Source organism: Macaca fascicularis, chromosome 19 (genome assembly GCF_037993035.2).
Source record: "Macaca fascicularis isolate 582-1 chromosome 19, T2T-MFA8v1.1".
Taxonomy (NCBI): Eukaryota; Metazoa; Chordata; class Mammalia; order Primates; family Cercopithecidae; genus Macaca; species Macaca fascicularis.
In genome coordinates this window covers 9,899,814-9,915,276 of record NC_088393.1, presented here as the reverse complement: position 1 = coordinate 9,915,276, position 15,463 = coordinate 9,899,814, and the positions used below count along the sequence as shown (strand labels likewise).

At 42.7% G+C, this 15,463-nt stretch overlaps 1 protein-coding gene across 3 annotated transcripts; it reads left to right on the top strand.

The window, feature by feature from the left end:
* The first annotated feature begins 221 nt into the window (after window positions 1-221).
* On the top strand, window positions 222-15,047 carry ZNF699 (zinc finger protein 699). Of its 3 annotated transcripts, none has more exons than XM_005587864.5 (6): window positions 222-705; window positions 4,948-5,000; window positions 7,572-7,698; window positions 11,828-11,938; window positions 12,339-12,522; window positions 12,885-15,047. In XM_005587864.5, exons 2-6 carry the CDS (start codon window positions 4,953-4,955, stop codon window positions 14,341-14,343), a joined length of 1,929 nt encoding a protein of 642 aa, XP_005587921.3. In that variant the 5' UTR covers window positions 222-705; window positions 4,948-4,952; the 3' UTR covers window positions 14,344-15,047. The 3 variants fall into 3 exon arrangements, with proteins under 3 accessions (XP_005587921.3, XP_015296344.3, XP_005587922.1); XM_015440858.4 differs by having other exon boundaries at window positions 222-1,116; XM_005587865.5 differs by lacking the exon at window positions 7,572-7,698.
* Window positions 15,048-15,463: the final 416 nt, after the last annotated feature.

Sequence of the window (15,463 nt, the reverse complement as noted above, 5' to 3'; positions counted from 1 at the left end):
CGAGTCATCCAAGTCCAGTCCGGGGTTCTATTTCTTCTCTGTTTACTCCCAATCATGAAGAAACTAGGATTTCTCATCCACTTGCGGCTGGAACCAGCCTTCGCGCTCCTTCGCACCCTGCTCCTCCCCGCTCCACCCCCTTCACCTCAAGTCCCGCCTCCCGGGCCCCGCCCCATACACCGTTTGCAGCGCCGAAACAGGAAGGCTAAGTGCGCTTCTGCGCATGCGCGAGTCGGCAGCCATGTCACCCTGCCACTCCGCCAGCGTCTGAAGAACATTTTTGCCTCCGTCGGCTTCCTGTCTTGCCCTGCCCCGCCCCGCCTGCACCGGGTCTGGTTCGCGGGAGACTGAGGGCTCGGCTTGAAGATCGGCGGTCTAAGAGCTGCCTCCCCGTCACTCCCTGCCCGGACCCCGCGCCCCGGGCCTCCCGCCGCTGCGGCACCTCCTCGGAGAGCCCGGGTCAGCTGCCCCTGCGGCCGCGGCTGGTCCCAAACTCACTGAATCGGGAACTCTGGTCTGGGTCCAGAAATCGGAGTGATTCTGATGCAGGCGAGAGTTGGAGAACGAATGTCGTAGTTCATCAGCCTCCGAAAGCATCCTTTGCTCTCTTTCCAGAAAGGAAGAGCATCTCTGCCATTCGGGTCTCAAGGACAAGCGCCTCAGCCTTGTTCTCTGTGAGCTGATCTGTGGATCGCGGCGAGTCGGGTGAGCACGGGGTGATATTTGCCTCGGCTCGGTCCCCTCCTGTGCCCTCTTTATGCATGAGATAGTGTTTGTGCCAGGCGCGGTGGTTCACGCCTGTAATCCCAGCCCTTTGGGCGGCCGAGGCGGGCGGATCGCTTGAGCCCAGGAGTTTGAGGCCAACCTGGGCAACATAGCAAGATCCCGTCTCTACAAAAAAACCAACCAACAAACAAACAAAAAAACCAGTAAAATAAAAGGTGCGCTCCTGTGTTCCCAGCCACTCGGGAGGCAGAGGTCGCAGTGAGCTGAGATCGCATCACTGCACTCCAGCATGGGCAACAGAGTGAGACCCTGTCTCAAAAGAAAAGATAGTATTTGGTCTCTGGATTTTATACTCTGCCTGTGGACATCAGTTTGATACATTATATTCAGGTAAAAGTGAACTGATGCTTTATGTCATTAATGATGCATTTGAATCATTTATTTATAGATTGGTTACATTTCACACAGAAAATTTGGTCATCTGTCAGTTTCAATCTTTTCCCTTTTTATTCCTTGCAGTTTCCATTTCTTTTCATTTCTTTACTGCACTTGCCAGGACCTCCAGTACAGTGTCCGACAGAATTAGCATATAATTTACATCCTTGTCTTGTTTCTGATTCCAGAAGGAATTATTCTCTCATTTCACCATTAAACAGGATGTTTGCTGTAGGTGTTTGTAGTTTTTTTTTTTTTTTCCTTTCTTTATTCCTATTTCTTTTTAGAAAATAGAAGTCTCGCCGTGTTGCCTGGGCAGGTCTTGAACTCATGGGCTCTCTGCCTCCCAAAGTGCTGAAATTACAGGCATGAGCCACTGCACCCAGCCTGACCATGTTTTAAACCGCTGATTTTTTTTTCTTTGATTAGTGGATGTAATCAGGTTTTAGATCATTGCTGGAAAGTTGTACTACTTTCTAGAAATGTATTGATTTCCTGTGCATCTTCATATTTATTCCTTAAATTTTTTCTATATTCTCCTTATGATAGCTGTAATTATGATTCATTCTTGTTCATAATTTTTGTTGTTGTTCTTTAAGCCCTGTTGCTCTTAAAATTGCTGAGTTTGTTGCTGGCTATGGTGGTGCACATCTGTAGTCCCAGCTGGTGGGAGGCTAAGGCAGGTGGATCGCCAGAGCCTAGGAAATAAGATCAACCTGGGAACATAAAGAGAGTCTGTCTTAAACAATAAATTAAATAAAAAAAATTTTTTTAAGAGCTGAATTTGTCAGTTTCATTAGTTTTTCTTTTTGCAACGGATGCTTTTTTTTAGCTTTTCTGATTCTGTTTACTATGTTTTAAAAAATATTATTTTCTATTTTCTTTCTAAACTTTTATGCTAGTCTTTATTCAGCCTCATATATCAATAGTCTAGCCTATTAATACCATTTTTTTTTTTTTTTTGAGACAGAGTCTCGCTCCGTCCCCCGGGCTGGAGTGCGGTGGCGCGATCTTGGCTCACTACAACCTCGGCCTCCTGGGTTCAAACAATTCTCTGCCTCAGCCTCCCAAGTAGTGGGGATTACAGGCACCTGCCACCATGCCCGGCTAATTTTTTTGTATTTTTAGTAGAGATGGGTTTCACCATCTTGGCCAGGCTGGTCTTGAACTCCTGACCTTGTGATCCACCTGCCTTGGCCTCCCGAAGTGCTGGGATTACAGGCATGAGCCACTGTGCCTGGTCAATACTGATTTTTTTTTCCTCTGGGAGCTGATAATGCTTATAAATATATAGTAGACATACTAAACCCTCTGAAATTCCAGCATTATCTGAAACAGTTATTTTAATTTTCTGCTTCTACCCTGCCACATTACCTGTCCTGACTTGCTGAAGATAAATATGTTATGTGTCTCCTTATCCCTATAATGTGCTACATTTTTTTATATAGCATGTATCTTTACCTGATGTATTTTGTTTACTTAGTGTCTTACTCCAAAATATTATAACATTCATTTACTTCAGGATTTTTTTCTTTCTTTTTTTTTTTTTTTCCTATGCCTTATTCCTGGTGACTTCATGTAGTAGGGTTAGTAGGGTCAGGATAAATGTTACCTAAATAAATATGAAATGAAGGAGGTAAGGGCTATAAGGGAAGCGTCGTTGTCCAAAACATAGGCCTTAGGAGAAGGAGCTCAAAGATAGCATATTTGATTATTTATTTATTTATTTTGAGACAGAGTCTGTCTCTGTCGCCCAGGCTGGAGTGTAGTGGTGTGATCTTGGCTCACTGCAACCTCCGCCTCCTGAGTTCACACAATTCTCCTGCCTCAGCCTCCCGAGTAGCTGGGACTACAGCTGTGTACCACCATGCTCGGCTAATTTTTGTAGTTTTAGTAGAGATGGAGTTTTGCCATTTTGGCCAGGCTGGTCTTGAACTCCTGACCTCATGTGATCCCCCCACTTTTGCCTCCCAAAGTGCTGGGATTACAAGCAAGAGCTACCACACCCAGCATATTTGATTAGAATGCTTCATTTGTCCACTCTCCGTGGTGCCCAATAGAGTTCTAGGCTAAATCCTGGTAAAACTAGGGAATAAGGGGCTTAATAACAATTAAAATTTAAGGTATGTGTTCAGAAATGTACTCACGGGGTGTTTGGGTTTTGAAGACAAATAGGCCTGCATTCATACCCTGCCTCAGCAGCTGTCTAATGGGTTAATATTGAACATGTGGTTGAGTCTTTCTAAGATAATTCTAAACTGGTTATAATAATATTTGAATTGCAGAGCTTCTGTGAGAAATAGTCTAAAATGTGGCCATTTCTTTGCAAAGTCATTCTCACATCAGGATTGCCCAGCTGGCATATATTGTTACTAATACAGTGAAGAATGTTACAGTTTTTTTATTGGCTTTTAAAAATGCTACTTGTTCCATTGCAGTGGAGGTAACTGTTAATATTTCCTTGTTTGAAATTTGTGAAACAGCCCTGCAGATACCACATCAGGTCTGACACAGGTTAAGTATTTTTGTGTTTGTTTTTTTGAGATGGAGTCTCCCCCTGTCACCCAGGCTGGAGTGCAGTGGCGTGATCTCAGCTGGCTGCAACCTCCGCCTTCCGGGTTCAAGCGATTCTCCTGCCTCAGCCTCCTGAGTAGCTGAGATTACAGTCGGGCGTCACCATGCCCGGTTAATTTTTGAATTTTTAGTAAATACATGTTGGTCAGGCTGGTCGTGAACTCCTGACCTTGTGATCCACCCACCTCGGCCTCCCAAAGTGCTGGGATCACAGGCATGAGCCACTGCGCTTGGCCAAGTAGTCTTACTCTGCTACTCCTGTACTGTGCAGGCAAATTTAGCATGTTTGTCACAACATAGCGGCCTTCTCTACCTCCTGCATATGGAATTCAATAGGCTGATGCTCGGGCAGGCGCGGTGGCTCACGCCTGTGATCCCAACACTTTGGAGGCCGAGACGGGCGGATCACGAGGTCAGGAGATCAAGACCATCCTGGCTAACACAGTGAAACCCCGTCTCTACTAAAAACACACAAAAAACTAGCCGGGCGAGGTGGCGGGCGCCTGTAGTCCCAGCTACTCGGGAGGCCGAGGCAGGAGAATGACGTGAACCTGGGAGGCGGAGTTTGCAGTGAGCTGTGAGCCGTGTTCATACCACTGCACTCCAGCCTGGGTGAAAGAGGGAGACTCTGTCTCAAAAAAAAAAAAAAAAAAAAAAAAGCTGACGCTCTTTCTCAGGTTTTGGGGACCCTGCAGCTCATGGGGCAGGGGTAGTGGTCTAGGGCTGAGCAGCAAAGCCTGTTAGCCCGCCAAGTGGTGCAGAAGTAAGAAATATTGGGAGTGGAACTCCCAGAAGCCTGGCGTATAAATCAGTGCTTTCTTGAATTTGAGACAGGGAGTGTTTATTCTTGTTGTGGAAGATATTCCTGGATACATTTTATACTTTTGGTTATCATGGGCAAATATACAACCAGACTTTTCTAGTCTTCAGTTAACTTACAAAATAGCACTCTTAACCTCTTCTTTATGATCAGCAAGAACCAGAGCACTGTTTTCTATCTCTAGGGGGACGTGAGGTTGTTCTACTTTCCCACAAGAGCAGCGTATATTTGTGTGTGTGTGTGTGTCTGTGTGTGTGTTGAGGGGAGTTGTTACTTATAATTGATGGGCTGCAACATCTAGGCTCATGAGTGTGGGAATTTTGGGGAAGTCTGGCTTCTCATGTTATCTTCTTTACTTTTAACTTCTCAATATCCTGCTTTTCTTCATGAAGGGGACATGGAGGAAGAAAGAACAACTGTTGAATTACAGAAAAATAGCATACAGGTAAGTAAAAGGGAATAATTGTCCAAAAGAATATTTCCATTGCACCGGGTCTCCCTCAGTGTTTTAGAGCACAAGTCAGCATTCTGTTTCTATATTGGATCACATAATATTTTAGGCACTGAAGGCCATAGTGTTTCTTTTTTTTTCAAGACAGAGTCTTGCTCTGTCACCGGGCAGGAGTGCAGTGACACCATCTCGGCTCACTGTAGCCTCCAACTCCCTGGTTCAACCGATTCTCCTGCCTCAGCCTCCCCAGTAGCTGCAACTACAGCCATGTGCCACCACTCCTGGCTAACTTTGTATTTTTAGTAGAGATGGGGTTTCACCATGTTGGCCAGAATGGTCTTGATCTCCTGACCTTGTGATCTGCCCAGCTCGGCCTCCCAAAGTGTTGGGATTACAGGCGTGAGCCGCTGTGTCTGACTGGCCATAGTGTTTCTATTGCAATTCAGCTTTGCCATTTTAGTGCAAAAGCAGCCATAGACAGTAAACACGTTTTATTGTGTTCCAATAAAACTTTATTTATGCATTCAAGTGGCAGCTTGGATATAGTCCATGTGCCATAGTTTGTTGACTACTGGCCTAGAATACAAGGAAGTATGACCAGCTGTGGGCCTCACTTCAAAGTTGTGCTTGTGCAGGCTCCTGGGCCTCTCAGGTTTGTGAGAGGGGGAAAAAATGAAAAGCTTCTATTCTCTCAGTGTATTTTTATTCATTAAAACCCCATCTAGATTTGACCCTGTGTTTAATGTTGTAGTGATTGCTATGGTGGGAACAAAGTAACAGGTGAAGTTATTTCTGTAGTAAGGAATTGATGATGTCATGTGGAAAGTATTTCATTTCCAGAGCATTTCTCTCATTTCTTCAATATGCTCTGGACTTTTCTAGGCCATCGTAAGACTGGCATTGGTCACCATCTATGATATTGTGAAATACATATTTGGGGCTGGGCACAGGGGCTCACACCTGTAATCTCAGCACTTTGGGAGGCTGAGGTGGGCGGATTGCCTGAAGTCGGAAGTTCGAGACCAGTCTGGCCAACATGGTGAAACCCTGTCTCTACTGAAAATACCAAAAAAAAAAAAAAAAAAATCGCTGGGCATGGTGGCATGTGCCTGTAATCCCCACTACTTGGGAGGCTGAGGCAGGGGAACTGCTTGAACCAGGGAGGTGGAGGTTGTAATAAGCTGAGATGGTGCCACTGTACTCCAGCCTGGGCGACAGAGTGAGACTCTGTCTCAAAAAAAAAAAAAAGAAAACAATTTGGTTTTCATCCTGTTTCCTAGCACAGAGTTCCTAAAAACCCTTGTAATCTCTAGAGCAATAAGAGGGTCTTTTGTGTGCTCATGAGATGGCTGGGGTCTGGAAGCCCCTAGAGAGCCTCAGAATGGGGGCTGGTTCAGAAAGACGCAGGCAAGATCAGAGGATTGGGACTTAAGTCAGCCATGCCTATGATGGAGCCTCCTTAAAAACCCAAAGGACTGGCTTGAGGAGCTCGTGGATAGCTGGATGTGTGGTGGTTCCTGGAGGGTGGCATGCCAGGAGAGGGCATGGAATCTCTGCGCCACTTCCCACCATACCTTGGCCTGTCCATCTTTTCATCTGGCTGTTTTATCTGTGTACTTTGTAATGTCCTTGGTGATAAACCAATAAACATGTTTCCCTGAGTTCTGTGAGTTGTTCCAGCGTATTAATCAAACTCAAGGAGAGGGCAGTAGGAGCCCTGATTTTAGCCAGTCAGAAGTAAAATTGACAGCCTTTTAACTTGGGATTGGCATCTGAAGTGGGAGGCAGTTTAGTGGGACCTCGTGTGGAATCTCCAACCTGTGGAATCTCCAGGTAGATAGTATCAGAAGCAAATGGTAAGATACCCAGCTGGTGTCCACTGGGGAATTGCTTGGTGTGTGTGGAAAATATCCCCTACACATCTGGTGTCAGAGGTGTTCTGTACAGTATTGAGTGACTATGTAAAAGGGTGGGAAAAACACTTTGTTTTTTCCTAGCTCATTGGCATCAAATTGTGGGGAGATAAATTTAGTGGGGTTTTTTTTTTTTTTTTTTTTTTTTGGTTTTTGTCCAGGCTAGAGTGCAGTGGCATGGTCATGCTCATTGCAGCCTCAACCTCGCGGCTCAAGCAATCCTCCCACCCACCTCAGCCTCCAGAGTAGCTGCCACCATAGGCACACGCCACCACGCCCAGCTGTTTTAAAAAAAATTTTGGTAGAGACTGATTCTCACCATGTTCTGTTGCCTAGGCTGGTCTTGAACTCCTGGGCTCAAGTAGTCCTCCTGCTTTGGCCCCCCAAAGTGCTGGGATTATAGGCTTCACCCAATTTGCCTGGCAATTTAGTATTTTAGAAGTGTTAAATCTACAAGCCAGGATTTGATCAGTGATGAATTATGTATAGATCGAAAGAGAGATTTGTTGACTGAGTCCTAGAGTAGATGCTGGGATCTTCTGAACTTCCTATGAAATGACTCTCATTTCCTCGATGTTGTCAGCCTCATCTGTCCTCTTGTACACATTGGAGGAATTGTACCTTTCTGAATAGAATTTGTGGTATGTTTTAGGACTCAGTGGTCTTTGAGGATGTGGTTGTGGACTTTACCCAGGAAGAATGGGCTTTGCTGGATCTTGCTCAGAGGAACCTCTACAGAGAGGTGATGCTGGAAAACTTCCAGAACCTGGCCTCACTAGGTAAGAATGGCAAGATTCTTTCATATAGTTGTTTAGAAAGTTATTTTATCTCACTAAATTGACTTTATTCTAGAATTTGGGCTGAGGAATGGGAAGACATTGATAAATAAGACAGATATGGTCACTGACCCCAAGGAACTTACAGTCTAGTGGCTTACCTATGAAAATAAACACCTGGGCCGGGCGCGGTGGCTCATGCCTGTAATCCCAGCACTTTGGGAGGTCGAGGTGGGCAGATCACCTGACGTCGGGAGTTCGAGACCAGCCTAAGCAACATGGAGAAACCCCATCTCTACTAAGAATACAAAATTAGCCAGGCGTGGTGGCACATGCCTGTAATCCCAGCTACTTGGGAGGCTCAGGTAGGAAAATCGCTTGAACCCAGGAGGCGGAGGTTGCGGTGAGCCAAGATCACACCATTGCACTCCAGCCTGGGCAACAACAGTGAAACTCCATCTCAAAAAAAAAAAAAAAAAAAAAAGAGAAAATAAACATCTGTATATTGAACTGATGCTTTTTTTGGTGGTTGAAAGCCTTGAGGTTTATTAAGTATCGAAAGTATGGATATAAACCTCAGCAATCACTATAGGACACAGGGAGGAGGTTTGCAGTTTGGACATTTTGAGGATTTTACTGCTATCTATGTTCTTTACCCAAAGACTACCAGAACACACCTATAGTTAAACAAGTTGGGTTTATTTTGCAGTGCAGCAAGCAAGAATACATGTCTCTTACATGTCCTAGTAAGAGGGTGTTAGAAAAGACCTATTATAGGATTTGTGCTTCAGTTGAGTGATTTGGGGGTGGGTCTGTGGAAGCAGGCTGTATTAGTTTCCTAGACCTTCTGTAACAGAGTATCACACACTGGTGGCTAAAAACAATGGAAATTTGTTCCTTCACAGCATTTCCGGAGGCTGGGTTTCTGAAATCAAGGGATCAGCAGGGCCATGTTCTCTCTGAAGGCTCTGGGGGAAAGATTCCCTTTTCTCTTCCTGGCTTCTGGTGATTGCTGCAATCATTGGCATTCCTTGACTTATAGATGCATCATTCCATTCTCTGCCTTCATCTTCTTCCCTAAGTCTAAGGAAGAGACGTAGATTTCTAATTCTCTTTCTCCTTATAAGGACACCAATCATTGGATTTAGGACCCATCCTAATCCAGTTTAACCATGTCTTAACTTGAATATATCTGTAAAGACCCTATTTCTAAATAAGGCAACATTTGGCCGGGCGCGGTGGCTCAAGCCTGTAATCCCAGCACTTTGGGAGGCCGAGACGGGCGGATCACGAGGTCAGGAGATCGAGACCATCCTGGCTAACATGGTGAAACCCCGTCTCTACTAAAAAATACAAAAAAAAAAAACTAGCCGGGCGAGGTGGCGGGCGCCTGTAGTCCCAGCTACTCGGGAGGCTGAGGCAGGAGAATGGCGTAAACCCGGGAGGCGGAGCTTGCAGTGAGCTGAGATCCGGCCACTGCACTCCAGCCTGGGAGACAGAGCGAAACTCCGCCTTAAAAAAAAAAAAAAATAAATAAATAAATAAATAAGGCAACATTCTGAGGTTCTGAGTGGACTTCTCTGTTTTCTTTTTTTTTTCAAGCAGGCTTTATTATTATTTTTAGAGCAGTTTTAGGTTCACAGCTGAATTGAGTGGAAGGTACAGAGATTTCCCATATAACCTCTGGCCCCCCACATGCATAGCCTCCTCTAATAACAATATCTGCCACCAGAGTGGTACATTTGTTATAACTGATGAAGCTACATTGATACATCATCATTGCCCAGAGTCCATCATTTACATTAGGGTTCACTCTTGGTATTGTACATTCTGTGGGTTTGGAAGAATATATAATGACATGTGTCCACCATTATAATATCATACAGAATAGTTTCACTGCTGTAAAAATCCTCTGTGCTCTATCAATTCATCCCTCCTTCCCTCCCTCTTAAATCTTGGCAATCACTGATCTTACTGTCTCCATAATGTTGTTGCCTTCTGCAAAATGTCATAGAGTTGGAATCATGCAGTATGTAGCCTTTTCAGATTGGCTTCTTTCACTTAGCAATATACATTTAAGATTCCTCCATGTCTTTTCATGGCTTGAGAGCTCATTTCTTTGTACTGCTAATACTCTATTGTCTGGATGTACCACCGTTTATCCATTGACCTACTGAAGGACTTCTTGGTTGCTTACACGTTTTGGTAGTTATAAATTAAGCTACTGTGAACATTGGTGTGCAGGTTTTTATGTGGACATAAGTTTTCAACTCCTTTGGGTAAAAGGAGTGCAATTCAGTTGCTGGATTTTATGGTAAGAGGACGTTTAATTTTATAAGAAACTGCCAAACTGTCTTCCAAAGTGGCTATACCATCTTGCATTCCAACCGGCAATGAATGAGAGTTCCTGTTGCTCCTCATCCTCACCAGCATTTGTTGAATGTTCAGGATTTGGGCCATTCTAATAGGTGTGTAGTGGTGCCTTGTTTTAATTTGCATTTCCCTCATGACTTATGATGTTGAGCATCTTTTTGTATGCTTATTTGCCATCTGTATATGTTCTTTGTGAGGTGTCTGTAAAGGTCTTTGGCTCATTTTTTTTGTCTTTTTTTTTAAAAACATTGAGTTTTAAGTTATCTGAATATATATATTTTTTTCTGTATGAAATCTGATACTCTCTTCATATATTTTTGATAACAGTTCCTTCTCAGATATATTTTTTGCAAATATTTTCTCCCAGGCTGTGGCTTATCTTTCCATTCTCTTGACATTGTCTTTCGGAGGGCAGAAATTTTTAATGTTCATGAAGTTCAGTTATTGATTCTTTGTTTTATGGATCATGCTTTAGCATTATATCTAAAATATTGCCAGGGTGTGGTGGCACACGCTGGTAGTCCCAGTTACTTGGGAGGTGGAGGCTGGAGGCTCACTTGAGTCCAGGAGTTTGAGGCTGCAGTGAGCTTTGATCACACCACTACTATAGCCTGGGTGATAAAGTGAGACCCTGTCTCTTAAAAAAAATTAAAAATGTCATTGCCAAACAGAAAGTCATCTAGATTTTTCTCCTGTTATCTTCTAGGAGTTTTCTAGCTTTGCATTTTACAGTGAGGTCTGTGACCCATTTTGCGTTAACTTTTGTGAAGAATCTAAGGCCCGTGTCTAGATTTATTTTTTTGCTTGGGGATGTCCAGTTGTTCCAGTACTATCTTTTCTCCATTGTATTGCCTTTGCTATTTTGTCAAGGTAAGCTGACTGTATCGGTGTGGCTCTGTTTCTGAATCCACTGTTCTTTTCCATTGATCAATTTGAACATAAATTTTGGGGGGACATTGTTCAGCCTAGTGACACAGGGCAGTCATTTTAGATTGGTTGCTGACAGAAAGTGAATAGTATTGCTGGTTGCTGACAGTATTATTCAGTAATACTCCATTATTGAGTATGTTGTGGGTGGCATAAAGTCTTTAGCCAAAATTTTGAGGTAACCTTGTTTTGTTTCATTTTATCATGATTTCAGAGTAACTTTATCCAAGATTAGTATTTTGTGAAATTATTTATATTCAATAGGAGAACAAAATGTCCCAGTTGTGACTGTCTGACCAGCTTGGAATGATACTGAGGTTTAGGTGTGAACATTAGATCAGTTCTATATGTCAGAGAGAGGCTGCTTCCTCCTGCCACCTCTCCCTTTTTTTTTTTTTTTTTGAGATGGAGTCTTGCTCTGTCGCCCAGGCTAGAGTACAGTGGCACAATCTCGGCTCACTGCAACCTCTGCCTTCCAGGTTCAAGCAGTTCTCCTGCCTCAGATTCCTGAGTAGCTTGGATTATAGGCGTGCTCCACCACACCCTGCTAATTTTGTATTTTTAGTAGAGATGGGGTTTCACCATGTTGGTCAGGCTGGTCTTGAACCCCTGGCCTTGTGATCTACCTGCCTCGGCCTCGCAAAGTGCTGGGATTACAGGCATGAGCCACTACGCCTGGCCTGTCACCTCTCCTTTAAAAAAAAAAAAAATTGACATTATGTTGCAGTTAAACTCACAGAATATCAGAAGACTAAAGTTTTGTTTCTGTCTCATGGAAATGTTTGTGATTCTTCATTATTTTCCCTTGTGATATGCCTTTCTGCTTGTGCAGGGTATCTGCTACACACATCCCATCTGATCTGCCAGTGGGAACAAGAGGAGGACCTGCAGACAGTGAAGAGAGAACTTATCCAGGTCATCTTTATGGGAGAGCACCAGGAAGGCAAGAATCCTTGGGAGAAACTGCTTTGGTTGGGGGAAAAATATCAACTTAAAATCAAAAACAAAAACAAACTTTGTTTTATATGAAGAAGCTCATCTTCCACAGATATCTCAGATGACTATTTTGACTTTTTATCAGTCTTGTCACATTTTCCTTGTTCTTGGCAAAGACCTTCCACATTTCCTCTTTGTAAGGTAGCATTTGGTCATGTGCATTCTATCCAATTTCTGTTTTGTTCTCCTAATACTATCTTAGTTATTTAAGTTTCAATCTTCATAGAATTATTTCTTAGTTAATTGCTTACCATTTTGACCCTTGCGCCTATTAATGCCAAAGTCCTGAAAACGCCACTCTGCAAAAAGTCCTTTGCTCACAGAAGCTTTCACTTTTTCTGTTTCAGGTTTTGAGACTCAACTTAAAACTAATGAATCAGTTGCTCCACAAGATATTTGTGGAGAAAAAATATCCAATGAACAAAAAATAGTAAGATTCAAAAGGAATGATTCCTGGTTCTCCAGTTTACATGAAAACCAGGAGTCCTGTGGTATTGATGATCAGAACAAAAGCCATGAGAGACATTTGAGGTGAGTGCCATTCGTGAGAAAGAGAAAGTGTCTCAGGAGAGAATCTCAAAGTCATGAAATTTAAGAAGTATGTATATATTAACAAGCCTAGGTCAAAGATTGTGGTTTGAGAAAGAATTTTCATGAATTAATTTTTTTCCACAAATGAGACAGAGATTTTGAATGTTTGACACATACTTCAGTTGTAAACAGTTATCAGAAAAATCCCAGGAGTCAATAACTGGGTGGGTGACGGTATTGGCTATGGTAGAACTCTCTGTGAGAACTTTCGGCTTATAACTTGACAGAAGGGCAGAAAACATACACATTCACTGAAATTGGTAGACATTTCTTACTAATAATGTGTCTTTTATTTTTAAAAGAAATCATATGGTAGAGAATATCTATGAATGTTGTGAAGAAAATCAAGATGGACAGACTTTCAGCCAAGTTCCAAATCTTGATTCACTCAAGAGAAACACTGAAGTAAAATCCTATGAATGCCATGAGTGTGGAAAGGCCTTCGTGGATCATTCATCCCTTAAGAATCACATCAAGTCTCATACTGGAAGCAAACCCTATCAGTGCAAGGAATGTGGGAAGGCCTTCCATTTTCTTGCTTGTTTCAAGAAGCATATGAAAACCCCCACTGAAGAGAAGCCCTACGAATGTAAGGAATGTACCAAGGCCTTCAGTTGTTCCTCATTCTTCAGGGCACATATGAAGATTCACGTCGGAAAGACAAACTATGAATGTAAGGAATGTGGGAAAGCTTTTAGTTGTTCCTCATCGCTCACAGAACACAAAAGAATTCACAGTGGAGATAAGCCTTATGAATGTAAGGAATGTGGGAAGGCCTTCAGTTGTTCCTCCTCACTCTCCAAACACAAAAGAATTCACAGTGGAGATAAGCCATATGAATGTAAAGAATGTGGGAAGGCCTTTAGCTCTTCCTCTCACCTTATAATACATATAAGAATTCACACTGGAGAGAAGCCTTATGAATGTAAAGAGTGTGGGAAGGCCTTCAGCGAGTCCTCAAAACTCACTGTACATGTGAGGACACATACTGGAGAGAAACCCTACAAATGTAAGGAATGTGGGAAAGCCTACAATTGTCCCTCCTCTTTAAGTATCCATATAAGAAAACACACTGGAGAAAAACCCTATGAATGTCTGGAATGTGGAAAGGCCTTCTACCTCCCCACTTCCCTTAATACACATGTGAAAAATCAAAGTCGAGAGAAACCCTATGAATGTAAGGAATGTGGGAAGGCCTTTAGTTGTCCCTCGTCCTTTAGAGCACATGTGAGAGACCACACTGGAAAGATACAGTATGAATGTAAGGAGTGTGGGAAGACCTTTAGTCGTTCCTCGTCCCTCACCGAACACCTAAGAACTCACAGCGGAGAGAAGCCGTATGAATGTAAGGAGTGTGGGAAAGCCTTTATTAGTTCCTCCCACCTTACAGTACATATCAGAACTCACACTGGAGAGAAACCCTATGAATGTAAGAAATGTGGGAAAGCCTTTATTTATCCCTCAGCCCTTAGGATCCACATGAGAACGCACACTGGGGAAAAACCCTATGAATGTAAGGAATGCGGGAAAGCATTTCGTCATTCTTCATACCTTACTGTACATGCAAGAATGCACACTGGAGAGAAACCCTTTGAATGTCTGGAATGTGGAAAGGCCTTCAGTTGTCCCTCATCCTTTCGAAGGCATGTGAGAAGCCACACTGGAGAGAAGCCCTATGAATGTCAAGAATGTGGGAAAGCCTTTGTTTGTCCTGCCTACTTTCGAAGACATGTGAAAACTCACACTAGAGAAAACATATAAATGTAAGGAATATGGGAACGTCTGCAAAGCTTCAGATCCTAGGCAACTTGTGAGATCTCATACTGTGGAGATACCCTATGAATGTAAGAAAGTAGGAAATTGTTGCTCATCGTTTTGAAGATTTGAGGACACTTCAGAGAAACCCTGTGTATGTAAATCATGTACTGAAAACTTTATGAACATTGCTTATTATGTATAAGAAAATTCATACTAGAAATGAAGATCAGTGCCTCATCCTTAAAGTAGACTGCTAGCTCTTTGATTACCAGTGTTTTCTGATAGGAACATTTAAGGTGATAAATTTACCTTTTCAGCTCCAGCCACATACCTTTTAGTATGAGGTGCTTTAATTTTGGTTCTGATGTAAATATGATTTCCATGACAAAATCTTTTGGATCCATGGAGGATGTGAAAAAATTTTTCTGTATAGGCAGGAGTGGTCTTTTTTTTAAAAAGTGGTTTCTAATTTATGTTCATCATTCTTTAAATGGGTAGTCACTATAATATTGACACTTTGGTTTTTGTTGATGCTTTGTTTTTAGTCTACATGGCGGATAGTAGAACTTGCCCACTCAATATTTTTCTTCCTATTCTTTTTCCTAAGAGAGACGTTAGAGTTTCTGAGATGGTCAATTTTTACTGTTTAAAGCTTTTATTGTCTAGTGAGTAATTTCAGCAGAAATTAATTTAATATACTATTTTCATATTTTATTCTTTGTCCTTGCTCATGGCTGGGAATTGGATTCAGTGTTTTGAGTGTAAAAATTGTATTACATTAACTACATTTCCCAAAATCACTTTTTTCTCCAGTTCTAGGTTAGACTTGTCTAATATAAGAGTTTGTATGAGATTTGGAAGGCATAAGGGAAGAAAAAGCCATTATGCTATGTTTAGTGGGGCCATCAGACAGGAAGAGAGATGTATAAAGGCCTGGTGACCTCTAGTTTTCAGCTCATTTTTTGGATTGTTGGACTCATTGATCAATATTTGCTCAAAACTGAATGTTATAGCCGGGCATGATGGTGCATGCCTGTGGTCACAGCTACTCAGGAGGCTGAGGCAGGAGGATCACTTGAGCCCAGGAGTTTGAGGCTGCAGTTAACTATGATCATGCCACTGC

What these genes read in the sequence shown, in the direction of transcription:
- ZNF699 (XM_005587864.5), top strand. Translation starts at nt 4,953, where the DNA reads ATGGAGGAAGAAAGAACAACTGTTGAATTACAGAAAAATAGCATACAG. An exon ending in TACAGAAAAATAGCATACAG is followed by an intron (nt 5,001 to 7,571) that starts GTAAGTAAAAGG and finishes GGTATGTTTTAG; the next exon opens with GACTCAGTGGTCTTTGAGGA. An exon ending in AGCCATGAGAGACATTTGAG is followed by an intron (nt 12,523 to 12,884) that starts GTGAGTGCCATT and finishes TATTTTTAAAAG; the next exon opens with AAATCATATGGTAGAGAATA.